The sequence below is a fragment of the Aphis gossypii genome, chromosome 2 (genome assembly GCF_020184175.1).
Source record: "Aphis gossypii isolate Hap1 chromosome 2, ASM2018417v2, whole genome shotgun sequence".
Classification (NCBI taxonomy): Eukaryota; Metazoa; Arthropoda; class Insecta; order Hemiptera; family Aphididae; genus Aphis; species Aphis gossypii.
In genome coordinates this window covers 46,222,618-46,250,202 of record NC_065531.1, presented here as the reverse complement: position 1 = coordinate 46,250,202, position 27,585 = coordinate 46,222,618, and the positions used below count along the sequence as shown (strand labels likewise).

At 26.2% G+C, this 27,585-nt stretch overlaps 3 protein-coding genes across 9 annotated transcripts in view; 2 read left to right on the top strand and 1 right to left on the bottom strand.

Annotated features, from left to right (window-relative positions):
• LOC114119052 (inverted formin-2-like) overlaps window positions 1–14,842 on the top strand; it is a 39,690-nt gene extending 24,848 nt beyond the window's left edge. The window contains exons 4-24 of one of the 2 annotated variants that reach the window (XM_027980511.2): window positions 312–486; window positions 1,094–1,127; window positions 3,634–3,784; window positions 5,394–6,014; window positions 6,887–7,087; window positions 7,183–7,244; window positions 7,320–7,508; window positions 7,615–7,715; window positions 7,793–7,863; window positions 7,928–8,035; window positions 8,114–8,184; window positions 9,058–9,184; window positions 9,254–9,506; window positions 9,592–9,698; window positions 9,756–9,888; window positions 9,969–10,115; window positions 11,197–11,365; window positions 11,430–11,701; window positions 11,762–11,907; window positions 11,987–12,813; window positions 12,894–14,842. In XM_027980511.2, coding sequence (XP_027836312.2) covers window positions 312–486; window positions 1,094–1,127; window positions 3,634–3,784; window positions 5,394–6,014; window positions 6,887–7,087; window positions 7,183–7,244; window positions 7,320–7,508; window positions 7,615–7,715; window positions 7,793–7,863; window positions 7,928–8,035; window positions 8,114–8,184; window positions 9,058–9,184; window positions 9,254–9,506; window positions 9,592–9,698; window positions 9,756–9,888; window positions 9,969–10,115; window positions 11,197–11,365; window positions 11,430–11,701; window positions 11,762–11,907; window positions 11,987–12,813; window positions 12,894–13,677 — 4,749 coding nt within the window. In that variant the 3' untranslated portion in view covers window positions 13,678–14,842. Of the gene's footprint in view, window positions 1–311; window positions 487–1,093; window positions 1,128–3,633; window positions 3,785–5,393; window positions 6,015–6,886; window positions 7,088–7,182; window positions 7,245–7,319; window positions 7,509–7,614; window positions 7,716–7,792; window positions 7,864–7,927; window positions 8,036–8,113; window positions 8,185–9,057; window positions 9,185–9,253; window positions 9,507–9,591; window positions 9,699–9,755; window positions 9,889–9,968; window positions 10,116–11,196; window positions 11,366–11,429; window positions 11,702–11,758; window positions 11,908–11,986; window positions 12,814–12,893 lie in introns of both variants that reach the window. The other variant, XM_027980509.2, reaches the window with a different exon arrangement.
• An 861-nt stretch (window positions 14,843–15,703) lies between these two features.
• LOC114119064 (retinal dehydrogenase 2-like) overlaps window positions 15,704–27,585 on the bottom strand; it is a 41,140-nt gene continuing 29,258 nt past the window's right edge. The window contains exons 1-12 of one of the 6 annotated variants that reach the window (XM_050200028.1): window positions 21,481–21,639; window positions 21,132–21,195; window positions 20,539–20,643; window positions 19,180–19,447; window positions 17,689–17,879; window positions 17,502–17,615; window positions 17,323–17,425; window positions 17,052–17,236; window positions 16,545–16,709; window positions 16,218–16,375; window positions 16,007–16,081; window positions 15,704–15,858 (exon numbers count right to left, since the gene is read on the bottom strand). In XM_050200028.1, coding sequence (XP_050055985.1) covers window positions 15,792–15,858; window positions 16,007–16,081; window positions 16,218–16,375; window positions 16,545–16,709; window positions 17,052–17,236; window positions 17,323–17,425; window positions 17,502–17,615; window positions 17,689–17,879; window positions 19,180–19,447; window positions 20,539–20,643; window positions 21,132–21,167 — 1,467 coding nt within the window. In that variant the 5' untranslated portion in view covers window positions 21,168–21,195; window positions 21,481–21,639 and the 3' untranslated portion in view covers window positions 15,704–15,791. Of the gene's footprint in view, window positions 15,859–16,006; window positions 16,082–16,217; window positions 16,376–16,544; window positions 16,710–17,051; window positions 17,237–17,322; window positions 17,426–17,501; window positions 17,616–17,688; window positions 17,880–19,179; window positions 19,448–20,538; window positions 20,644–21,131; window positions 21,196–21,476; window positions 21,640–27,585 lie in introns of those variants that run through there. The other 5 variants (XM_050200030.1, XM_027980525.2, XM_050200029.1 and 2 more) reach the window with 5 other exon arrangements.
• Window positions 23,391–27,413, top strand: LOC114119058 (uncharacterized). The gene is made up of 4 exons (XM_027980517.2): window positions 23,391–23,764; window positions 26,146–26,430; window positions 26,490–26,546; window positions 27,062–27,413. The coding sequence occupies exons 1-4, from the start codon at window positions 23,722–23,724 to the stop codon at window positions 27,151–27,153; spliced, it is 477 nt and encodes a 158-aa protein (XP_027836318.2). The 5' UTR covers window positions 23,391–23,721; the 3' UTR covers window positions 27,154–27,413.

The window sequence follows — 27,585 nt, the reverse complement described above, 5'->3', positions numbered from 1 at the left end:
TGCAAGTCCATAATACTTTTTGGGGTGGCCTTATAGGCTATAGCCCACTTAGCCCCCCCCCCCCTTAATCCGACTATGTTGATACCTATATCTAGAATTTACCAACTTCTAAGAAATCATATAAAATTGCATTTTAATTGTATATACCTATATCATTATTATATAAGTTATATAATACTCGTATAATATAGTATGTAAAATTATTGTGTTTTTTTTTAATAATTATAAACAAAATTAAGTTATAATTTTTTTATTTTTATTAGGTAGGTATTTTATTGTTGAAAATATTTAAAAATATTTAAATTTTACAGGACCAGAAAAATGAAAGGTATAGATTACAAATCGTCGTTCGCGAATTGCAATGGGCTCTATCTAAAGGCCAAGAGACAGCAGACTATCAAACAGCTATTGTGGCATTTATCAACTGCCTCATCATATCTACGCCACAACTTCGAGACCGGATAAGAATCAGGAATGAATTTATTGGTAAGTGTAAATATTTAACGATTAACTGTTTAATAATAGACATGTGTTTATGAAGTAGGTACCTATTTAAATTTCATCAACTCTTTTAAGTTATTTTATACAAATATAATAAATAAGTAGTATTTATTATTGTAGTTAATTTTAGGAAATATATATAAATGGTATAATATATAAGATGTAAATCTATATTACATAAGCGGATAATTGATCACATTCGTGGGGGGCTTAACATGTTTGTCTTATCCACGTAAATACTAAATACATATTTTTAAACGCTTCTACAATATGTGGCTTGATTACGTTTGTTTTTTTTGGGGGGGGAGCTTAAGCCCCTCCCAATATCCGCCTATGATCTATAAACAATATTATTAGATTGTAATAAAAAAAAAAAAAATAATAATAATTTATGAACACGTTAACAGTTAAACTGTTTAACTTCAACTGTTAGTTAAATACTTAGGAAATGCTGATTTTGCATATTTTGGTTGAATATTTTATATTAAACAATTAAATTACGTTCATGAATGAAACAATTAAATTAAATTATATTTATTGTACCTAATTATTGTTATCTTACAATAAATAAATAAAATAATTTTTTTTTCAGGTCTCAAACTTCTTCCAATATTAAATGAACTGAGGTAATTAATTTTAATTTATCCATTAAAACCCTAACCTGACAACTAACAATTTAAGTCGATATACTTGATGTTTTATTCGTAGTACATACCTACTTATTGTTACCATGATATTCTGAGGATTTTTAATGTGTTTCATAACTATTTTTGTTTAATATGTTAATTTAATAAAAAAAACATTTCAATTAAATTAAAGGCTTCGCCGAATGATGCCAACAATGCCACTATATCGGTTTCTTATTTTTCATGTTTTATAACAATAAATAAAACTCTAGATGTTGACATAAATATGGACATTTTTACTAAATATGTTAGTATACATAATGATTACCTATAAAATGTATTAAATACATATATACCAGATTCCTATATTATTATTTGTATTTATTCTATAATCTATAAGTACAGTTCAATAGTTTACACTACATACCTAATATGTCATATTTAGGAATTTAGAACATTTTTACTATAATCTATTAAAAGTATTATATCTATTTCCTATAACTTATAATTTAGAAGATTTTAGGCGAAGCAACAAATGCATTAATTTTACAATAAAATGGGATTTTTTTGAGACTGTCGTTATCTTTACTGGGTTAGTAAAAATAATTCAATTTTCATCTTTGGTATGGGTTCTGGTAGCAAATTGGATCTAGTTAATACTTTGCACTTTGAAGGAGTCAAAAGTAAGAAAGTCCAGTATTTTTCAATATACCTAACTGGAAAAACAAAATTGATTAGTTAATAAATTGAAAACGGAATTTTTGACCAATTGTTAAGGTTTTTATAATTATAAATAGTATAATTTAAAAAAATTTAACTGAGTTATTTATAAACATTAAAAATACATTTATATAAGTGTTAATTAAAAATTGTAGCTCTGGCAATAAACTTAAAAATGTAATACAAGGTTTCTAATCAGTTGTTAATATAGCTACCTATTTAAAAATATTAAAGATACAAAAGCTCAGTTTTTTTAATTGACATTTGAATTAAATTTGGACGAGATTAAATATTTAAACAAAGAATAACTATTCAAGTTGTTTTTTTTTTTTAATTTAAAAATATTATTCGTGAGGTATTGTGTAATTTTTATGTATGATATATTATATTATTATATATTACTATATTTAAATAACATTTCTAAATATTTAAATTAATTTTAATTCTATTGATACCATAATATAATCCATATTATTCTGTGGAATTACGCCTACCATATCAATAACGCATAAAATAAATTACTATAATAACTATATAAATAAATCATAAATTATATTTAATATTATTTAATAGTATCTATATAAAGGCTGACAGACCATTTTCGTTCATTTCCGTGTACGATAATTTTGAGTTGTCGGTGAATTCAAATTGAAGTTTTAACATTTACATTATTACATGTAAGTAGCTTTATCTTGCACCTACTTTAATAATATCAGAGTGGGTACTTACTTTGTCCATTTTTAATTTTATTTGAGCTATTATTGCTTTTCAAATTATTCTCTAAAAAAAAAAAATAGTTTATGGTTTTTTTTCCTATAGTAAATTTGAATTAATTTGTTGTCTAATAAAAGTACATATTATAGCTTCAGAGTGCATAGTTTAACTGAAAATACGAATTTAAACCTTTAGGAATGGTGCCAATGGTGTTTCAAATGTTTCAATTACTCTCTTGCGTTAGCGAAGTACAGAAATTTTCATGAAATTTATTAGATGTCTTTTCGAAATATTCAACGGTTTCCAAGTACTATCTAAAAACAACCCAACCGGAGAATTGTATTTATAGATGCATGCATGAATACGATAATAATATATATATATTTACAACTACTAAAATATAATTTAATGCACATAATGTGTTATTAGTACCTACACAATTAATTTAAACTTTAAAGCCACGTATGTTTAATAAATATTTTATTTTTTTGTATCAATTGATTACCTATACCCATAAAATGAGTAAAATGTTATCAAAAATAATTTATAATAATTAAACTTATTCAGTGTATATAAAATTGCTAGATATTGGTGATAAACTCTGTATCATCGATTCATAAAAATTAAAATGAATGATTTCATATTCAAGTTAAAAATAAAAATAATAATTTGCACATCTTTAGTCAAAATAATTTTACATTCAAACTCTTGATTAACTAATTTATTTATTACAAGTTATGTTTATTCTTACATATATATTTGGACTTGACATTCATTATGATATCTTTTTATTTTAACTTCTCCGACCTAAAGACGGGCTGTGTGCCAAATAATGGTTATAAACTAGCAGCGGGCCACTGGCACTGGAGTCCAGAATTAAATATACAAGAATAGTACACCGAGCTCGTCGGTGAGAAAAAAATGAACTTCCGTAGTTACCGAATAAAAACGATTGCTATTTCCAGCATCAGTCGTTCTTAAACAATTACGGAAGCTATATGCCTATATACTGCTATAGTCTCTAAATACAATATAGTTTTTGTGAAATTCTTGTATGTTTCATTTATTTAAGGAAAGGATCAATAAACTATGCAGATCTTGGAGTACAATTAGATGTTTTTGACGAACAACGAGAAAATGACGAATCACAAATTCTAGATGTACCTTTTCGTGGAGTTGATATAAACTCTCATGTGGATGTTTTCTACGCTATCTTAAAACAGGTTAGTAAATATTTCATAATATTTTAAATTAAGAAGTTACTGTATGGGTACTAAGTAAAACAAATTATTAAAATAAAATTTAGCAATTATATGTACCTAATATAAACAATTAATTTAATTTTTACAATTTAAAAAATATTTTCAAGCGCATATTAAAAATGAAAATTTCTCTCATGTTTAATATTTATAATAATTGTTAATAAACGTCTCAAAGAAAAACAATGTGCTTAATTCACATTTTTAAATTTAAGGAAAACATAAAATATATAGTGAATAAAATAGTATATTTTATAATATATAAATTTAAATAATATCATGTGATGCATATTAACTAATTTTTTTATTATATCAATGGCGAGATGATTAACCGATACAAAAATTGTACTATAACAATATTAATTATTATTACATATTAATTTAATATTATAATTACGTGCAGTGTAGAAATTATAATTTAAGTTCGTCAGTTCGTGTTTAGTATATTTATTATTAAAACTGTTTTTAATTGAATTTTATAATTGGAAAATTAGAAATGTTTTATTTTAACTAAAAGAATACAATTTACAGTGAACACCAATATTTATTCAAGTTTATATTATACTATAATCGGCAAGTTTAATTAAACAGCTTTTAAGCTATAATAAATTAATAAATAATATAATAATTAATAAAAACCAGAAAATATTAATTAGTAAGAATATTGAAATGGAATTGATTGTATATTGACTAAAAAAGTACCTATTTAAGAGTAAATAGAATTTTATAACAATATATTAATTATTGATTTTCATATTAAACGATAATACGCCATATATTTAGTATATTTAAGACGTTAATGAATGCAATGTGTATACTCACAATAATAACACACTTATTAATTATTATTATTCTGTATACCTATACAGTACGTATAAGTATAACCCATAAACTATAGCCCTAATCTAATAATATACCTAGTCTATAGATACCAGCAAACGCAGTATTGTATAAGTAGAATGGGCGCCCATTGGGAGTGGTAAGATGGGGCACTTGCCCCCCTGGACAAAAAATATTTAAAACTTGTAGCTTAATAAATATTACCATAATATTATTATTATCTTTATTACATTACATTTGAGAATTTTTTTATTTTGACCCCCCTAAAATGTTACTTATGGGCGCCCATGATAAGTAGGCAATATTAAATACATTTATAATGTCACTCTTGGTAAATGCTTACTATAGACAATATTGCAATTTATATTAAGTATATCAAAGCTAATAATAGCATTTATTCGGCAAACTTGATATACAATCACCGGTGTGGATTGTGTCAGTTATAGTTAATTTGTACGAAATTTGACCCAAAATAAAAAATATGCATGTTATTTGCATTAGTTTTGGCAGTAAAAATATGATTTGTAATTTGCACTAAAATTAAAATTTCTTATTCTTTCAATACTACACACCTGGTACTACCAAAACCTTTTCAATAGTACTATAGACGTCTATAGTAGAATATAAAATGTTTACATGAGATTAAGCTAATAATATTGAATAATCCATTTTAGATTAGTAATTTTAACTTAAAATCAAAACTAAATACATGGTTATCTGTTGTATATTGCAGGTAGCAGATACACCACAAGAAATACCGTTCTTGAGTATCCTCCAGCATCTGCTCAGGATCGATCCCAAAGAAGCCGTCAGCGATATCGTCTGGGATACAGCCGAAACGCTGGTACACCGTTCGACATTACTCGAGAATCGGCAGGACGCGTCACGCCTGTTGCGCACACCAAGCGTTCTCGGTCAAAGTCAACCCAGGGATGTGGGTTTGCGGGTGTGCTGTTGTGGGCGCAAACAGTCATTGGGTCCATCGAACGTGACTTCACCTACGTCGGCCACCCCTCCGCCACCGCCTCCTCCACCACCACCAATTCCTCAACAGTCCTCAGGGAATCCACCCCCACCGCCACCTCCGCCGCCACCGTTGATGGGCATACCACCGCCGCCGGTACCCCCAGCGCCTTTCTTTCCTCAAAATCAGCAGCCTACGGCTGTAGAATTAGCACAACACACCGGCAAACGGTTCCTCTCGATGGGCAATAGCGGGTCGGCCATCACCGTGGACGCGCCTCCACCGCCACCCACGGTATCTGCGGTTGCTAAACTCTTACCTCAACAAGAAACTCCTACGCCCAAAGCCAAAATGAAAACTATTAATTGGAACAAAATCCCCGACAACAAGGTAAGGTTTTGTTTTTTTTATTGCAGTTATACTCGTATCTTCGGCACTGTCTACGAAAAAAATATGAATTATAAATATAAAATTTAAATACAAAAAATTATAACAATGCTTGTAAAATCAATCGTTATTAGATAATTGTGGAAGAGAGAAAACGATAGTTTGAAATAAGAACAATAGTTTTTAATTAAAACATTAACGTGGAAAATATCCATTGTATACGCACGAATTATGTTTTATAATCTAAATAATAATAATATAATATTGACTTAATTTAAAACTATTTAACTATTTTTAATAACGATACGTTTTTATGTATTTAATATTATCTTTTTGTTTCCCCAATATTATTACAATAACCTCTTTTGTGGTGTCCATTTATTTTTATAAATATATATATTCAATACTACTTTTGAAGAGTACCTACATAATACATATGGGTACTATAAGTATATTGAATAATAAATAGTAATATTATAAAACTATATCTACATCATCAATTACGCAACGTAAGCACGAAACACAAGATATAATAAATAATTTAATGGTTATACGATAGAGCGGTTTGTTTTATTTACTATCGAAATTTAAAGTATAGGTACACGTAATATTCTAACTTATCTAACTACATAGCATTAATACTAGACGCAGCGATGTCTTATTTGTCCAAACAAATTATAACAGTTATAACAATCATGATTTCATATCTATGTAGGATTTATTAAAATATATATATTAGGTACCTATTAAGATTTTTCATTAATAATTAAGTATAAATAATTATTAATTATGCAGTTATACATTTTTGTCTTCAAATTACGAGTATTTTATTAACGCTTTTTTTTATGTATTACCTAATCAATCTTTCAATTAAGGTCGTTGGGCGCCATAATATTTGGTCACTTGTGGCTAGAAGCCATCAAAATTCACCCATGCCAGATCTTGATTGGTCAGAAATGGAAGGTTTGTTTTGTCAACAAGCCCCCACAGCTCCAACTAGTCAAAGCGGAGTATTAAACTTTAGATTAGGCCAAGATACTAGTGAATGTGATAGAAAACGAAAAGAACCAACAGAAGTAAATGAAAAATTAATTTTTTTTTAAACAAAATTTATATTGTGAATTATTATTGGAAATATATTTTTAATTACTTTTAAATTAATTAATTTCAGATTGTTTTATTAGACGGAAAACGAAGTTTAAACGTTAATATATTTTTGAAACAATTTCGAAGGTTAGTGTTTGTACCTACTAAATAATACTTAAAACTATTTTATACCTAAATATAATTTTTATTTTCACTTTTCAGTTCAAATGAGGATATTATACAGTTAATACGCGATGGCGATCATGATGATATAGGGGCAGAAAAACTGCGCGGTTTATTAAAAATTTTACCAGAGTTAGATGAATTAGAAATGCTTAGAGCTTTTGAAGGAGATAAGACCAAATTGGGAAATGCTGAGAAATTCCTGTTACAACTGATTGACATTCCCAAGTTAGAAAAAACTACACAATTAACCTTCAATAATGTTTTTCGCCCTTAAGCTATAACTATGTTTGTAATACCAACTAATGTTTTTTTTGTGAATTTTTATTTATAGTTACAAGTTACGCATTGAAAGTATGTTATTAAAGGAAGAATTCGCATCAAATATGAGTTACCTCGAGCCAAGTATTAATTCAATGATCGTTGCAGGTGAAGGTAAGAAAAACATTTGATATTTCTTAATTAAATTCATAATACATAATTTTTATGGTATATAAAATAATTTAATTTAGATTTAATGACAAACAAGCGATTCCAAGAAGTACTATACATGGTAATTTGTGCTGGAAATTTTTTGAACTTTGTAAGTGAAAAATTTATAAATTGTTAAAATGAAAAAAAATAAAGACATATCATTTAAAATTTAGGGTGGCTATGCGGGAAAAGCTGCTGGGGTGAAATTAAGTTCCTTACAAAAACTTACTGATATAAGAGCTAATAAACCTGGTATGAATCTTATTCATTATGTAGCATTGGTGAGTACTGCAAATAACATTCAGTTGAATTCTTGAATTATAATATAGTTGGGAAATAAAATTGTTAATTTTTTATAGCAAGCAGAAAAAAATAGAAAAGATTTACTCAAATTTCCTGAAGAGATGTCTGTATTAGAAGAAGCTACCAAGTAAAATAATTATTTAATATATACTATAGTTAAAAAAAATACATTTATGGTTTATACAAAAATGTTATATTACATGATGATATTATAATTTATAATACACATTTACTGTTATTATCATGTATTCATGTAAAATATTTCTTCTAATAAAATATAATTATTATCTACTTCACATAACATTAATATTCAATATTTGATATTCTAATACAAAATATTTTACTGAATTTGTTTATATCTATGATGGCTTATTATACGAATTTAGTAGGTACCCATCAATTATAAATTTAAAACTATTGTGTATAATAATATTAAATTTTTAAAAATTTTTTTTACACAATTTTAACTAATGATTGAAAATGTAAACAAGGTTTTTCATAAATTGTTTTTTTTATAGACATTCCAATTTCAAATTGGTACAAAAATACAAAATTTGTTATTTAATCAAAGATTAACGATTTCATATTTTGTTTTAAATAGTAATTCAAAAATACTTTTTGCAGGGATTGCATACTTTTACTAATATTATTATTTATTATAATACAATACAATTTTTAAAACATTTAAATTAATTTCATACAATTGCTTACCTATTTATAATTTATTGGTAGGTATCGTATTAGGTATTAAATTACTAATAGTAAAATAAATTATTAATAGAATTAATAGAAAATGATACGTATATGTAATATATTATATAGTATAAGCTGACACAAATTTAACATCCATTACAATGACTTACCCAATAACGAGGTACACTTAACTTCTAGACCTATACCTACCTACTGTACCTAAAAATGGTTTCCTACTTTCTAAATTTTTTATATTTATGTTTACTTATTGTTTTGTTAAGTTAATTATTATAATTATTTTTTTTAGGACTACTGTAGAACAGTTGCAAAATGAGATAAATGCTTTAGATTCAAGGTTCAAAGTTGTACGAAAACAAATTGAATTGCCCAATACTGAACAAGATATTAAAAATCAAATGATAGAATTTTTAAAGGTTTAAATGTTAATACATAATAATATTTTGGAAGTGACAAACAATTATTATTATCTATAAATTTAATAGGTTGCCGAAAGACAAGTTGGGGGCTTACAAAGTGATATTGCTGAGTTGGAATCCATGAGAAAAACATTGGCCGATTTCTTTTGCGAGGATATTAACACATTCAAATTAGAAGAATGTTTCCGAATTGTTCATAGTTTTTGTATGAAATTTAGATTGGCAGTGGCTGAAAATGAACGAAGAAAAGTACAAGAAGAACAAGCTTTAGTTCGACGAAAACAAAGAGAAGAACAATTAGCTGTAAAAAAAAGATTTTGTAAGATAAATAATTTATAGTATAATATTATGATTTTTAATTTAATATCTATAAAACGTATTTATATGTACAATACATTTTACAGTGACCAATGATCAACAAAATAATGGCTCTGATGTTGATAATAATTTAGTTGATTCAATTTTATATGACATTCGTTCAGGATTTCCTCATAAAAAGAGTTTTGATAAGGTATATTTAATTAAACTAAATTAAAATGTCAAATATTCTATTTTTATTTATTTATAGGGTAAAAGACCACATAATGCGACAATTGTGACTTCAGAAGAGGATAATATATCAGTATCTGGTTCACCGGCTGTGATCAGACGAAGACTTGGTGTTGTTGATAACCCTAATAAAGAAGATAATCTATCTCCAGGTATTCATTATGTTTAGTACATATAGTGCCTAATTAATTTTGTCAATTATAAAAAAAATTATAATTATATCATTTATAAGATGTTACTCCAAATGGAAGTTTGCGTCGTAGAAGAAGTAGAGTGCCATCAGAAGAAGATGAAATAACATTAATGGATTTCTTGCGAACATCTAATCAAGATGTTCCACCTGTATCAAATATTCAAAGAAAATCATGGGGTAGTTTAGGTAATGAAAATCATTTTATTAAATTTATAAAAATTAATCATACTATACATTAAAAAATGTATGTCATATAAATTTTGTTATGTTCAATAATTGAGTTAATAATTTTACAATTATATGTATTAAATACTATAATATACCTATCTAATAATCTAAGTTTTAAGTACTAAATATAAATTATATTAAAAAAATAATTGTTTTGTAAAACAGAAATAATTAATTTAACTCATATTTTTTGGAATGGATAGATAAAAATAATCAAGGTTTTTACTAGCTTAAAAAAAATGGTATTGATCTTTGGTGTCATATTATGTTCATGTAATTAAGTAAGTTGATGTAAAGGATATGTTAAACTTAATTTAATTATAAATTTTTCTATTTGGAAAACTATTCAAAGCAAATATAGTTTATCTTTTATAATATTTATATAATTATTAACATTTTCAAAATTTAGTAGATTGAACTAAATTTTGCCAAAAACATTATGTATAAATTATGTACTAACTTACCATAGGACGGTATGAAATTTAATGGATTCAAGTTAAACCTAAATAGCTTAAAATTTGAGTATTTTAAAAACATCATTATTTATTGAAATTTATAATATACCAAATACCTATGTAACAGTAAAATGTCTTAAAACTTAAAAGATTTTTCTATCAATATCTTTTAAATACTTAATTACAAAATAACAAAAAACAAGCTCTTTAACAACTTTTTAATCAAGAAACAAAAATATCATTGACATGAATCAACAATATTTTTTTAATATCTATAAATAGCTTTAAATTTATCTAAATATTTTGAAAATTGTAATTACCTACTGTAGGAAATTTCCAGTCTATTCTTTATTACTAATATTCTTCGAATTTTAACAAAATAATGAAATTGTTTGTTAAAATTTAAACTTTAAACGCTTATTAAGTTGTAATAGCAATATTTGGTGAAAATTTCAGGTTTTTTAGGTTAATTATTAGACCTAAATATTCATAAATTACTAAAATTATACCAATAAAATTTTGTAGAAATCTTTAAAATGTTGTTGATTCAAATATTCACCATAATTTATTTATTCATTTTATAGACCGATCATGGGCAAGAAGATTCAGAGGTAGTGGTAAAAAGAGACCAGATTTATTAAGTGCTGATTTCAGTGCTGATAGAGAACGAGCAAATTCACCATCACCTGTTGTAGAAACTAAATCAATTGTATCTACTGCAGCTTCAACTCCCGAAGAAGAGTCAAAGCCAAAGTATAATTAATATAATAACAAATAATAACGTGAATAGATAAAATATTGTTATATTTATTTATAGAGCATGGAGACAAAAGATTGAAGCATGGTTACAAGAGAACGAAAAAGAAGATAAAGATTCTGATGATTTACGACGCAAAACTCAAAGAATACAAAATAATAGACGATCATTAGAAAATGACTCGGAGAGTGATGGACGTAGTAGCATTTTGGATACATTACCTGAAGGAAAATTGGCTAATGCAAAAAATGATGGATATAAAAGAGTATATGCTGACTGGAGACCCACTATTGATAAAACTGATGTTGTTGGCGTAATGGAAGCAATTGCTGGTAAGTAAACTTTTTGAGTTAACCAAGAACTAAAATATTAACTCTTAATTGTTTTAGAAGCTCAACCACCAGTTAAAGATAAGTCACAATGGCGAAAATCTAACTTAAATGTACCAAATACATCAGAAGAAACTGATACCAATCTCAAAAGATCTAAAAAACCGACTTCTCTATTGAATTTTGATAATCATAGCACACCCTTACATGTAAGTTTAAAGATTTAATATTGATTATTTAAATTTAAAAAAACTTAGTTCAGTGTTATTGTTTCATATCAATATTTAGGCTATCAAAGAAGAAGACAAAAGAAAAGGTTTTATTGAAAAACTTGGACAGAATGTATCAAATCAAGATCGTTTAACAGTGTATATTCGGGGAACAGATCAGCCAGAAATAAAATCTAATGTAAGAAGTCCTTCCTCATTAAGAAAACAATTGTCTTGTCCAGATTCACCGGAAGAAAAGTTATTACCTCCCTTTGCCCCAAGACGTAAAACTTCAGATTCTACTAATCCAGGAGATGTAACTGATAAAATTGACATCGATTCAGATAATATAGAAACACCACCAACATCACGTAGGCAAATCGTAAAACCTCAGTCAATTCCATTGAAAATTCAAACGGTTGAAGAAGAAAATCTAGGGGACGGACAATTTGATAGATTTTCAGCAGCCAGGCGTACCCGGAGATACAGAAAAACGACAGAAGATGATTTAGGTCGAAAATCGGAAGGATACGAATCACCAAAAGCAAATGAGGAAACAGATGTTCGATTAAAAAAGTGGAAAGATAAACTAATGTATAAAACATCTGATGATGACAATAAAGATTTTTCTAGAAATCGTCTATACTCATCTATGCCCAGAACAACTAGAAACCAAAGTGTTGTAGATCATGGTGATATTATGAAAGCTGTCAAAATTTATGGACAGCTTTCTCCGGAGAAAAGTATTATAGAGCCAAAAGCTCTGGATAGAGTGACTAAAATAAATCTTCATGATAATGATGAATCGTCAATACATTTAAAAAGTGAGTTCATACCAGAGATCAGAGTACAAGCTTTAACACCACCTATAAAAATTAGAACTGAACACGACTTAAATGATGAAGGGTAAATAAAACAATTATTTTATATTTATTTTTCTTTTACATTTAGTGTTTTATTATTAACTTTGTTTTTATTTTTTATAGTTTTGAAGAATCTGTTAGTTTGATGTCGGCTGAGTCACTGAGTCAGGAGACTTCTTCAGGTAACTTTGAAACAGAAAAACAAATACCAAAAACGATAGCAAGAGCTGATAGTAGTGGAAGTAATGATACTAATAGTAGTAGTGGACCAGTTGCCCCTACCTTAAGAAAAACAAATTCACTTAAGTCATCTATTAAACCTATAGTAGTGAGAAAAACTGAGTTGCCAAAACGAACAAGTAGTTTTAGAACTCCACAAATGATTCAGAAACCAACGGTGAAAGTCATTCCATCAATCAAGCCTATAATAAAATCAACACCTGTCCAAAAGCCAACTATAGTTAGAACTACAAGTGTACCAAAGCCTGTTGAAAGGTCAAGTTCTAAAAGTAGTTTGCGTAGTTCTAGAAGTTCGCTTAATAGCTCAAACTCTGTCAGCACAGTCAAAAAGATTCCAGGTATTGCGACCTACACGCGAGCAATCAACGATCTAACAACGGATTTGAAGTCAAAAAAACCATTGAATGCATTGCAACTGCATAATCGTGATACACCTGTGGCTAGCAGAAGCAGTAGCAGTGGTAGTAGCATTGCAGTTCCTGTTAACAAACCAAAGCCAAAACCGTTGAGTACGAGTTTCAAAGAGAACCAAGGCAGATCTGGTATGACGGGAATCACACCCTCCAGAAAATCATTAGGATTCATGAGACCAACTGCTTCTAGTACTGCAAAAGACTTAGTTGACAGCGGCAAACCAATGCCTTTAGTCAAAAAAAATTTTAAGTAGATTTTTGAAATATATAGGTATATAGGTAATATAAAAGTTGTCAATTGTTACCACACCTGATTTATGTCCAATACACTTTTGACAGTGAATTATGATAGAGAAAATATTGTACCTATAATATTCATAACTGTTCTATGCAATTATTTGGCACAAATTTTTATTTTAAATAATTTTAAATTTGTCAAACATGTTTGTTAATAGTCATTTTGTTTGGTTAAACACTTAATTAGTTTGAATCTTCGTGATGTACTTGTTTTAATTAACAGTTTTGATGATTAACATGTATTCACACATATAATATTACAAGACTGTTGGCTTAACAAATATATTTAGTCTAAAAAAATAAATGTTGCAAGATTAAAATTCTTCACAATATTACAGTTTCAATTTTTTAATATGTTAATATAATGTTTATTTTATGTACAATTGTAAAACTAACTATTTATTCATTATTGTTTAGACATTAATTTTTAGAATTATAATAAATGTTTGACAGACCATTGAATAATCATTTACTAGAAGTAAAACATCAATTATAATTTACTTTAGTTAAATATATCCACATAAATTTAAAATAAAGTTAGTATTGTTATATACATTTTTTATTTAAGTAAATATGTATTTTTTTTTTTTTTTTTTACTAATTTAGCTTTATTCATTTCATTTATGTAAGTATATGAATTTATTATATATCTGGTATCTAGTCAGAACATGTTGCTAAACAATCAAAATGGTGCCTTTTGTAATTATACTAGTGACTAGTAATTAAATAATTAAATTGTGTCACTTTAAGAAAATGATTATATATTTTTAAATCAAAACATTTTTTAAATTACTAACAAAATTTTATTTTTCTAAAAATTGTTATATTCTTCTTAATTTATCATTATTAAAATATATATATGTAAATCATGTAATCATCATCCACAATTTATTAAGTTCTAAACCTATCTTACTAACAATTTTATTATTTTATTATATAATAAATTATTATTGTTTTGTAATCAATTTTTATATTCAGAAATCATCTCAAAATAGCTAGTTAGAGTCAGAGTCAGTGTTATTATAATAACTATTTGGTAACCTTGGTTAGTCTATATGGTGTAACAACATAGAAATAAAATAAAATTATATAAATAAAACAGATAAAATATGCAAGAAGTGAATGGGCATATACTAAGTCATAAGCGATAAGCCTAAGTATAAAATCCACAGCTGTGGAATTCTTCCTTAAACTTTAACATGCTAAGAATTAGGTGAAAGATATAATCACCTGAGGGCTCTCAAGGTCGTGTATTGAAGAATATGACCAAGTACACGGTATAATAAAATATTGATAAATAAATAATATAAATGCTCATGCATCTTACCTTACTCACAGGCCACAGCTGTGTAATTTTATGCCATAGTTGAATAGAGTAAATTAAAAAGCGTTAAACACTCAAATCCAATAAGTACAACACTTGTATATTTTGTTAAAAATAAAAGACTCAATTGTTGATCATAAGATCCAGTATGGTCATTAATATGACCTATGTACACTATGCATGCACTGATGAAAAAGATGACACGCTCAAGCTGGTCAGAGTGGCTGGTGGCTTCATCAAAAGCTTCAGCATTCCCAAGAAACTAGCTTTATCCTTGATGGTAGAAACTAGAAACTCTTATTCAGTCACCCTCTGTCACTGGTAGTATACGAGTAGGTCACATGCCTTGTATTTCATTGTAATAAATGTGTCTAAGTCTCTATGTAACCTTTGTCCCTTCATCAGTGATGAAAGATTTATAATATTATATTTATTAAAAAATCGTTACACATGACAACTTGACCGTTCTTTGTTTATTATATTATTTTAAACTGTTTAGTAAAATGATATGTTAACATGTCATTACAACAGTAACATCAAATGCAGATATACACCTGCTCTTAACCACATAACAATTTGTCAGTATTATAATAGGTAATGAATTATCTAAATATATATATATATACTCAATTAATTGAACATTTTCTATTAATCAAATGTATAATATTATTTTAAATATATTTAAATCAATAATGCATAATAGTAATATTTCTGATTTCAACATTTTAATATTACTCTTTAACGGTATTAAAAATTATTTTTTCTGATTGAGACGGTTTTTATTTCCAAGTATTCCTTCAGACCTTCTTCTCCTCTGTTAACAATAAAAATAATAACTTTAATATAAAACATGTGTTAACAAAAAAATAATAATATCATTATAAATCCAATACTGCACTTATTTCTCAGAATCTTAAATATAAGAACTATTGTTAAATGTTTTAATTATACAAAGATCTTACAATTCTCTTCCTTGTCCGGACTGTTTAAACCCTCCAAATGGACATTGAACATTAACAGCATCATAACAATTAATCCTAATAGGCAATAACAAACAATAATTATAGATTATATTATTTGATCAAAACTTTCAATATTTTTTTTAAGTCGATATATTTTAAAATTTTAAAATATGATAATATTATGATGTTAAAACAACTTTAATTTACATACCAAACTGAACCAGCATTAATATTGTCCATAAACTGCATTGCAATATCCAAATTGTTAGTTAATACTCCAGCAGCTAATCCATATTTAGTGTCGTTTGCACGTTTTATCACTTCGTCCAAAGTTTTAAATTTAATAATCTGCTGAACTGGCCCGAAAATCTTTAAAAAAAGATATCAATGTAATCTTTAATAATACATAAATTAATAATTTAGTATTATAATTATAAACAATGGAAATTAATTTATGTTAAAGCATTAAATAATAATTAAATAGTACAACGTTCAAATCATCCAATTTAAAAATTAATAAATAGGATTATATATTTACTTCTTCTCTAGCAATTTTCATGTTATCAGTCACATTTGAGAATACAGTGGGATACACAAAATATCCTGTATCACCTACTTTTGACCCACCAGCTTCTACTTTGGCTCCTTCTGCTTTACCAGATTCAATCATACTCAAAACTTTGTTGTATTGCTCTTCATTCACCTAAAAACATAATTTATAATTACATTATAATGTAATGGTTGGTATGTTATAGTAACTAATGCCTAGATTTTTATGTGAATAATCTTGTAAAATATGTATAGACATATAGGTAGTTTTCATAATATGCATATTAATACAATATAACATTGTTTAGAAAATATTTAATGTTGTATAACATTAAAAGATGTTTACATTTTAAGGTAGGTATTTTCAATTTTTTTTTTAATTTATTATAAAATGATAGAAACGGAAAATAGCTAATTTAGTATTGTATGGAATATTAAAAAAACAAGAAATTCATAATTTGTAAATAATAAAAAAAATAACATTTTAAAATCTTACCAGAGGTCCGACTTGTGTATCAACATCAAATTGGTCTCCAACTTTTTTTTGAGATGCCAAAATGGCAGCTTTTTCAACAAAATTTTCATAAATACCTTCTTGAACAAATGTTCTAGAACCAGCACAGCAATTCTGACCCATGTTGGCAAATATAGCATCATGAGCAATCTTAGCAGCTTCATCAACTATTATAATAATAATAATATAAAATACAATATTACAATAAGTAATTACAAATTACAAATTCAACAAATAATTTTTTGTTATTTACCATTAAAATCATCGAAAATTACTAAAGGACTTTTACCACCTAATTCTAAAGATACTCGTTTTAAATTAGACTTGGCAGCTTCTTCCATGATTAATTTTCCAACCTTATATTGGAAATACATTAATTTAAATCACATTACATGAAAAAAATAACCATATTCATTTATATTTAGTATCTACTTCTGTTGATCCAGTAAATGCCACTTTATTTATGTCTTGATGGCAAGCTATAGCTTTACCCGCAGTTGGACCATATCCAGGCACAACATTGATGACTCCATCAGGAAATCCTGCCTTTAAAGAAAGTGAATACATTTTTATACATAGATAATTTATTGTAATACTTAATTTGTCAATTTAATCGTACCTCTTTTGATAGTGCAGCTACATGCAAGGCAGTGAGAGGAGTTTGTTCTGCTGGTTTCAATACAATTGTACACCCAGTAGCAAGAGCTGGTCCCCATTTCCATGCCAGCATTAAAATTGGATAATTCCAAGGTATAATTTGTCCAACAACTCCAACAGGTTGACTTTTAGTGAATGAAAAATATGGCCCATCTATAAAAATAACAAGTATTCAAAGAAGTTCATAAATAATAACTATTTAAATTGAATCTTTGAGCTCCTTTATTTTTCTTAGGGTTAGACCTGAATTTAAAAAAAAAATTGTTTTTTTATAAATAAGATAGATAAAATAATAGAATAAAAAGAATATAAAATTTACAAAACAGATATGCAGATTACAATTAATAAGTTGGAAATAACCCATAAGACAAAGTTAATTAATAAAAACATCTAGAAAGCTTAATCAACTAGGACAGCAAAAGTACTAAGGCAATAAAATCCAGGATTACACAAATTTTACTTAGAAAGCTTCAAAATATAACACTGGCGATAAATGCTGCAAGTTAGCTGGACCAACAATAGCATAATTAATGAAATAAAAGATATTATAAAGAATTATTGAAATCAATTAATAAAAATTTATGGTGATTATTTGGACACACTAAAAGGCATAATGCTAAGCTAAACAATAAAAAATCAAAAGAAAAATTATAATTTACTATAAATTTACTATTTAAAATAAATAGATTTAACTATTCTTAATTTAAAATAAATATTATGTAAATTACCTATTTATTATAATAATTAATACTTCTCAGAGTAAAATTTAAAGAAAAAAACCAGATTTTTGGGGAGTGCGAGAGGTTTTTTTTAATTACACAGATTTTAAGAAATTTGTTTTTTTTTTTAATTGTATAGACTATACTATAGTCACTATAGAAATATAGAAATATAGGGGATCGCGATAGATTTTTGGATGAAAATTTAAGTCTCGGTCCTAAAAAGATTGAGAACCACTGGATTAGACTATAATAGTAACATATGGAGTAAAGACCTGAGCAATCTGGAAAGTCGAAGAGAGCTAACTTCTCATTTTTTTATGGGAGATCTTAAGAATAATTTTTGGACCTATAAAGGTCAGTATAACCAATGATTGAAGAATTAGGAAAAACGAGGAATTAGAATCATTATATCAAAAACCTAATATTGTTGAAGCAATCAGAAATAAGAGACTACAATAATTGGGCAAAGAGAGAGATAGGATGGGAGAGTATGTTTGGAGAAAACAAGATCGATTACTCCATATAATACTAGAGAAGAACCCAACAGGAAATAGACCCATTGGAAGACCAGAATGAGGTGGAAAGATGTAATGAAGAATGATGTGGAAGAGCTAGGAGGAGAAACAGATTGGAATTTTAAGGGCAAGAGTAACTAACTAGGATGGATGGATTGCTAGATATATGATGTTCCTATAGGTCGCTAACAACCCTCCTCATTAAAAAAAAATTACCTGCTGGAATAGTTTTTCCATGAATCTTATCAGCGAATCCAGCATAATATTGAAGAGTTGAAACAGCCATTTGTATGTCCAACAATGAATCGCTAAATGGTTTACCATTGTCCAAAGACTCTAAATTTGCCAAATGAATTTTATGTTTATCGATCAATTCTGATAATTTATACATCAGTTGGCCTCGAGCAGATGCATCCATTTTACGCCACTCAGAATCTGACTGAAATGCAGTTTTTGCTGCATTAACTGCCAAATCAACATCATCCTACATGAAATAAATAAATTATTTTTAACTTTTATTTATAGATTTATAATTAATTAAAAATACTTACACCTATGCTTATAAATTAGATACAATACATATTATATAAAAAGTATTACATTTTTATTTATTATGTTATATCAATTGATAGCCATTGGTAAAATTTGTATAGTTCTACTATGCACACATTTAGGCATTTAGGCCCAACCACTCAGGCGCTCTAATACCTACTTAATTTATTAACATTTCTTAATCTTTAACTATACTTCCAGAGCCGTGTCAAGTAATACCGCGCCCCGAGGCAAAATTTCATTTGGGGCTACAGGTAGCATATTAAGCGCAAATAAAGGGGCCCTCTTACTTTTACAAAATTAAGGCGCCCGGAGGATATCCCCCTCCCTTAACACGGCTCTGTATATTTCTTATTATTGTTTACTTCTTATTTCAGCTTTACTAACTTATTTGTAACCAAGTATAAATATAAAGTTGTTTTAGAAATGGGAGCAATATTATAATACCTATATAAATGTATATGATGTATTACAATTTTATTCAATATTATGTTTAAATGGAAAATACATATTTCTTGTTGGTAAATCATAGAACATTAATATTTTTATATGATAAAAGAATTAAACAATATAACTCCAATAAAGTATACAAATATGACAGTAAAAATATTTATTTGATTTTCAAATAGTTAAGTATATTATTGCTTATTATTGCCAATAGCATCAGATAAATTTAGAGAATTTAATTTATTCATTTTTTAAAATTTTTGTCAGACAAATTGTACTACAATTATTGGAATCATAGTATTCACATGTACTCTATTTCACTTCTCAGTAATGTATATAAAAGACTAAAAAGACATTAGCCAGACCAACAGAAAAACTTAATAATATCTAAAAAAATCTAAGTTAGGTGACACTGTTGAGTGCCTTCCTATAAATGCAAATATTTTTTTGTTAGGTATACCATATGTCATCAAACTCACTCATTAGTCATTATATACTGTAAAACTATATATTATTGTAAATACATATATTTTTTAAAAATGTGTTATTTTGCTAAATAAAGTAATATAGTCTTACTTTATCTGCTTCAGCAACATCGATAATTTTGTTTTTATTTGCAGGATTGATAGTCTGAAATGTTTTTCCACTTACTGAATTTACAAAATTATTATTGATAAATATCTGAAATAATAATCATTAAAGATTTTATAAATATTTTTAGAATAATAAAATCACCTTTATACAATTGTATAAAAATAAATGTTAAGTGTACATTTTATATTACATATTATTCATAATACTAATATAAATTAAGTATTTTTTTTTTTATAGATAAAAACCAGAATTGTGAACATGAAAAATTCAGTTATGTACTACAAAAGATTGATAAAAATTGAATTAACAATTTGTATAGACTACTTAATACTATTATAAAATGCTTTTATTAGTCAAACTGACTTGAGTAAATTTGAAAATAGGCAATAACTAATAATTTAAAAAGAAAGAAATAGTTAAATAGGTGTATCAAATAAATCAAAACAAACTTAAAAATAAATTTAGGTAGAAAAGTATATAGTAATATTATGCAAGTAATTTCACATATTGTAAAATTTAATGTAATTTAAAATGTGCAGAACATAAATTTTTAAGTTTAAATAAAACAAAAATACCTGATTATATAAAACTTCAACATTTGGATTTGCCATTTTTAGGTGTAATTATGTAATATACCTACTTAAAAAGAAGGAATCAAAAACTTTAAAACAAAATGTTTTACATAAATAATAATATAACTTATAAGATATTCTTAATATCAATTAAATCAAATAGTTATATAGTAATTGTTGCTGTACGCATCAATATTAATATAAAAGTTATCCACTACAATGGTGTGGTATATATACTATATAGGTGTATCAGCATTTTGCTCACCAAGCAATCAATATTTAAATTTAAAACCAACACAATTAACTACTACCTACTGAATAATAATAATTTATTAATCTGTTTAATACCTACTTATACTATTTTTTTTTATATATAAAGTTTTACTGCTGTAGGTACTGTACTAATGCGGTAAGCCGGTAAACAAATATTAGTATTAGGAACCACTAAGAAATGTTAATGCTGTAATTAGTATAATCGTATAATTTAAAAATTAAAATGTCAAGTTATCATTAAATCATTTATCACTTATTTATGTTTATAGCTTATCGCGTAGCCACAGGTCGGTCCTTAACTCCTAACCACGATCTTAGTCCGTGCTCCTAACGACCTAACCAGCTGTCTAACAGAATAAATTTAATTATTTATATATTTATTCTGTGATTAATTAATAATGATTAACAGATTAAATATTAATGAACAATGTCCAGACTCCAGAATATGTCCTACGCTTCAATTCAAGCTGAAAAACAGAATTAACTATGAAGAGCGATCTTGTCTAACTCATCGACGTTCGATTAACAAAACAACACTTACGTAATATGACGTATCCACCGTTCGATCGTATACTCCATCATACTTGTTCACTATATTTTATTATTATTCATAGAAGTATAGTACGAATTGAACCAAATAACTAATATAAGGCGACTTGAACTGATATATTTTATGTACCTAGTACCCACTGATATAGGTATCTACTTACAACCTTAATTTCTATGTAAATTATTGTAAGGCAATACAAGAACAAACATTGTACCTACTTTGAGCATTTGTTTGAAATTCCCAACTTAAGTTTTAACTTCATAACTGTGCAAAACTGCAGAAATATTGGCGTAAAATTCGTCCCTATCAAGTAAATTAGGGTTTAAAGAGAAACCTACTAAGTTGAAACTTCAAAGTAATACAATTTGGTACCTATTTCCTTTTTAAGCCATTTAAGGCCTTCTATCATGTAATTTTAAATTCTGATTCTAAACGGAGCAAAATGCAAATATATTGATTTATCACTGATATGAATTTTTTTCCAATCATCTTCAAGAACACTGAACAATTAACATTTAAAAATGCTTAGATTTTCAACTTCAATATATTTTCTGGTACAAAAGTAATTTAATTGTACTTATGATCTAACGATAAGTCGATAAACCTAATTTTATCGTTAAAAATGTATTCGTAAGACGTTATAGTTTCGTCTCAGATCGTAATCTGTATATATATAAGTATAAAATGACTTGTCCAGTGATTCATCATCCCCTAGCTAGATCCGCTGAAGCTATGAGTGCGAAATTTGGTCGGTAATTTTGTTTTGTGATGTAGACACCCACCAAGAAAGGATTTTTCGAAATTCAACCCTCAAAGGGGTTAAAAGGGTAAAAATGGAAAATATTAAATTAAATCTTGGTCAGTACATTTGTTCTAATAAGAAGTTATTGTTAAAACTATATTATAAAGATATTACAAATATGTTTTTTATTATACCTGTTTGTTAAAGTTAATGTAATAACTAATAATATATCTAATATTCTAATGTGACCACTGATAGTAGATATGTCTCGGACATATCTTGAATAAAGTAATTTTTTGCCAACTTTTGATTGTTACAATATATGGGTAACCTAGGATGAACATATCTAAAAGCAGCCTGTAATAAATATAAAAACCGATAATGTCGTTTAAAGTTGATTCGTTTTTTCTGTGTTCTTTTTCCTAGATTCAGACAATATAAATACTAAATTATACTTTATAATATTATTATTATTATGGTTATAATGTTATACTGGATTTTTTTGTCTATTCATCTATTATGTTATATTGTAAATAAATAATAATATAAATTTATAATAATATCTATCTATATTCTATAATTAATAATTGGGTTTACATTCAAACCATGTAACCATCAGTATTCAGTATACCACAGCTGGTCACCATAGATCACAAAACTTCTATTTTATTTTATTGTTTTTTCCAATTATCTGAACAAATCGGTCATCGGTAATCGATGACATGTTTTTTCATTTTATAACGGCCATTTTACGTAAAGAAACGAGAGGACAGAGGAAGTTAGAGTACTCTGTAGCCTTCTTCGTGTCTTGGTTCACTTTTCTTTTAACGCGTCCACTCCGACGTCATTTTGTTCTCGTGACATCGTCCTCATAAGCCCTATATAGTGTCTTTCCGTGTTTTTGTCTAGGTTAGGATCAACATTGAATTCAAAAACGACTTTGTTAAGCGTAGCTTTACTGTTCCTATCGTAAAACCGATCTGTACGTTTTAAATTTTAATCCGTTTCAATCAGCTTGAGTATTAATCATGAAGACTTTCATCTCTTACACATTTGTACTTTATTGTTTCGGTAAGTTAAATTATTATGACATTTATTCTTTGTATAATTTTAACTTGTGTAGGAAACTAATTACTTTTTAATGTTCTTAAATATATTTTTGATCACGGTTAAAATATAATTATCGATCGTATAATTTACTTTCGTAGTTTTAACCCATTTTTATATAGGTTGTACCATGCGGACCATCCGTGATTCAAATATTGTATAGTATAGTTGAATCATTAGCTTAAAAACAATTTATTGTTTAAGTGCAATGATGATGGTTACATTATTTGGTTTATGGCTAACAACGACATTTTGCTTTATTTATTAATGACTTTACTTAGTTTTTGTCCATTTTTATTTATTAAGTTGGAAATAATTATAAAATTGTAACATGTTTTTAACAATTTTGATGGTGATTTTTTGGTAACTTTTTATGAGTAGGTATATCTACCTAGTTATGTATAATTTTTAAGCAATGGCAATGGCAAAAGCAATCATTAAATAATGGCACATTAATAAAATATTTTTTTTTATTCTTTGTAAAATATGATTACCTAGGTATGATTATTGTAAGTTTATAATGATGTATTTTGAGGATTTAAAATTATTTCGGGCCATATCGAAAAAAATTTCACAAATGACTTCAAGACAAATAATGCAATTATTCTTTATTTGATTTTTTAAAATTTTTAAGTATAAGTACCTACTTTTTTTTATTTAAAAAGAATTTATTTGTAATATATATTTAAGTTTGATTACAAATAATATAAAAATAGCAAAAAAAAAATAAAATAAGTATACCTACCTATTTAAAGACCATATTATTTTTAAAGTTTTTGTACTTAAAAGTTAAAGTGTTCCATGAGAAGATACAAACTTATGTTTTTTAGATGAAAGGGGTAGTTTCCTTTTTCTACTACCTTCCTTATCTACTAGATAATAAGTTGAATGTATTAAAATATCAAAATAAATGTTTGAATGAGTAGTTTTTTAGCTGTCTAACCTTGTATACTTTGGATAGTAAAGGGTTTGGAAAATATAAAGGTTATGCCAATTTAGTAATTTGAAAATTATATTATTTTAAATTAATCTATAAACATTTATAATTTAAAAAAATGGTCTAAGTATAATAAGTATTTGTACATCCTGTGTTGCATCAACATATTTTATATTTTTGTTGAACAATTTTTAAGAGGATGTTGTATACATATGATATGTGTCTTACTAAGACACCAACGCATACCATACTGTAATGTACGTTCAGCAGTTCCAATTGTGTGTGATAAGTTAAATATCCTTTTATCAAACCTAAAAGTTATCACAATTGTCTGATTGTCTGTGTTCTCTCTCCAGTTTTTTTCCAAATTTTAATTTTTTAATAATTAACATTTAATTTATCTTATTTTAATATTCATAACTTACTTTAAAATTAAAATATTATGATGAAAGAAACATAGTTAATTTTCTTACTTTAAAGCTTGGTAATAAATCATATCACCCAAATATTTAAGCTAAACACAGAATTAAAACTAGGTACTGATTTGTATTTTGATATAGTATGCCAGTACAATGGCCTCTTAAGGAATATTATCCTTGATATAGATATTTTGATACCTAACTAAACATTGACTTGTTTAAATTTTAAATAAGCTAGGTAAAATCAACATTTTAAAAATAATTATCTGCTAGGTAAATAATTAAAAGTAAAAAAAATGAAAGGAATTTATTTGTAAAAACAGAAATTTTTATCACCACAAGATATCACATGATACGTTTTAAGTATTACAAAACAATTGCAAGATTTTCTATTGATTACTTATTGGTCTTATTGTACATATTTTAAGCGTATAGTTTAAGATTTTGAAAGTATAATTTTAGTGCATAATTTATTGCCAGTTTTAAGCTCATAAGTAATAAATAAGCATTCATGTTATGTGTTTTTAGTGTATTAACTTATGAGTTCTGTGCTTTTAAATACTCTTGAACCGAGTATCTAAAATTAAATTTGTTTATATCAAAGCATTTTATGTTTTCATTTAAAAAACATAAAAAAAAAATGTTGTAAATAAATATTAAAAATGTTGTTTTATAATAAACATATATTTATGCAAAAATAATATTTTGAAATACCTGATAAATGTTCTTCAATAAAAGTTTCACTTAGATTCACTGGCTTAATAGTATACTAATGTATTAGCTATAGTATTATAATTATTACATAATAATGATTTGATTTATATTTCTTTAGTATTTTTGTTAGAATATTATTTTTTTTTTGTAATGTTAATACAATAGTAAAAATAAATATCTAAGAATTTTATTTAAGATAATATGTTTTATAAGTTTATCATGTTATCATGGTCAAATTTTGGTACTAAAAAATTGTTTTAATAATTTTGTTATAGTGGTATGGTCAATGACAGTGAATAGTCATTATATCCAAAAGAATATTTTGAAAAGAATTTCTAGAAGCAATTTACAGGAGGTTAATAATTTAATTTCGTCCAGCTCTACTATATCTACTAAACCTAATGAGAATGTTGGAGGTATTGACTCAATAGTCAGTTCTACATTATTTACCACTAATGTTCCAATTGAAACATCTTTAACCTCAGAGATGACAACATTACGTCATCAGAATAATAGTATTAATGAAGTTGATACTTTCCAAAACACATTGCCAGACCAAAGTATGATTTTATATATTTTTTTCTTATTTATTCTAATAATTACTTTTATTTGTTTTTAGATTATGGTAATTTTGTAATAGTTATTTTTTTCTCTGCAATGTTAATACTGATTTTGGGTAAGAATAATTATTTATATTTAATATCTTATGTGAAATATTAATTATATATATATTAAATCTATATTAATTATTAACAATACATTTTATTTAGTATAAAAATACTTAAGTGATATAGTAAAACATAAATAAAATATTGAAAAAAGTTATATTTTAAGTTTAGATGGGATCAGATTCACTAAGAAGTTATATTTTTATTACTTAATATTTAAATATAAATCATATTTATTCTAAAATTAATGAAATAATTATTTATTTTAACTATTTTATAATCTGAACTTTGCTTAGAATTTTATTATAACAATAGGAAATAGTATTTTTTTTTGGAAAAATAAGTATTGAATTATATTACTGATCTTATAATTTAAAAATTAAAGTTTTGAATGACATCTTAGCTGTTTAGAGGCATGGTACCGATGTGCACATTGATAAATCATTACTTTTGTTATAATTTTTTACAAAATTTTATTAATTACTTTTTTGTAATAAAAATTAATTTATCATATTTTTACTAGGATTATTGTTCATTGTTATGTATAAGAAACATGGTAATTCGTTCTATCAAGTAAGAGGAATACGTCGTAATCATCAAGAAACTCCAGCTTGAAGTATTTTATTGTGTTATGGTTTATGAACCTTTTTCTGGTTCATTTTTCTATGTATTTTTTTTTCTTAATGATTTTTTATCAACTTACTTTATTAAGCCCAACAAGGTGTATGGGAAAATTTTTGAACTAAATTTTAAAAAAGAAGACTCAAATATTTTTATTTTATAACTGATTATTTTAAACCTAAAAAGAAGTATTTATTATAATTTTTTTTTTAAGTATAAGTTTGATATAATAAATTAAAGTATTCAAGAATTTATTTTGATCCTTTATTTTATTATTATTTCCTAATATTATGATAATGGTTTGTGTCATTTTTAATTATTAATTAGAATTCAAATGAAAAATAATTTACTATTTACAGATATAGGTAATAAAATATATATTATATGATTTTATTAATTATACTATCTGTATATGAATCCTTATTA

What these genes read in the sequence shown, in the direction of transcription:
- LOC114119058 (XM_027980517.2), top strand. Translation starts at nt 23,722, where the DNA reads ATGAAGACTTTCATCTCTTACACATTTGTACTTTATTGTTTCG. An exon ending in ATTTGTACTTTATTGTTTCG is followed by an intron (nt 23,765 to 26,145) that starts GTAAGTTAAATT and finishes ATTTTGTTATAG; the next exon opens with TGGTATGGTCAATGACAGTG. An exon ending in AATGTTAATACTGATTTTGG is followed by an intron (nt 26,547 to 27,061) that starts GTAAGAATAATT and finishes TATTTTTACTAG; the next exon opens with GATTATTGTTCATTGTTATG.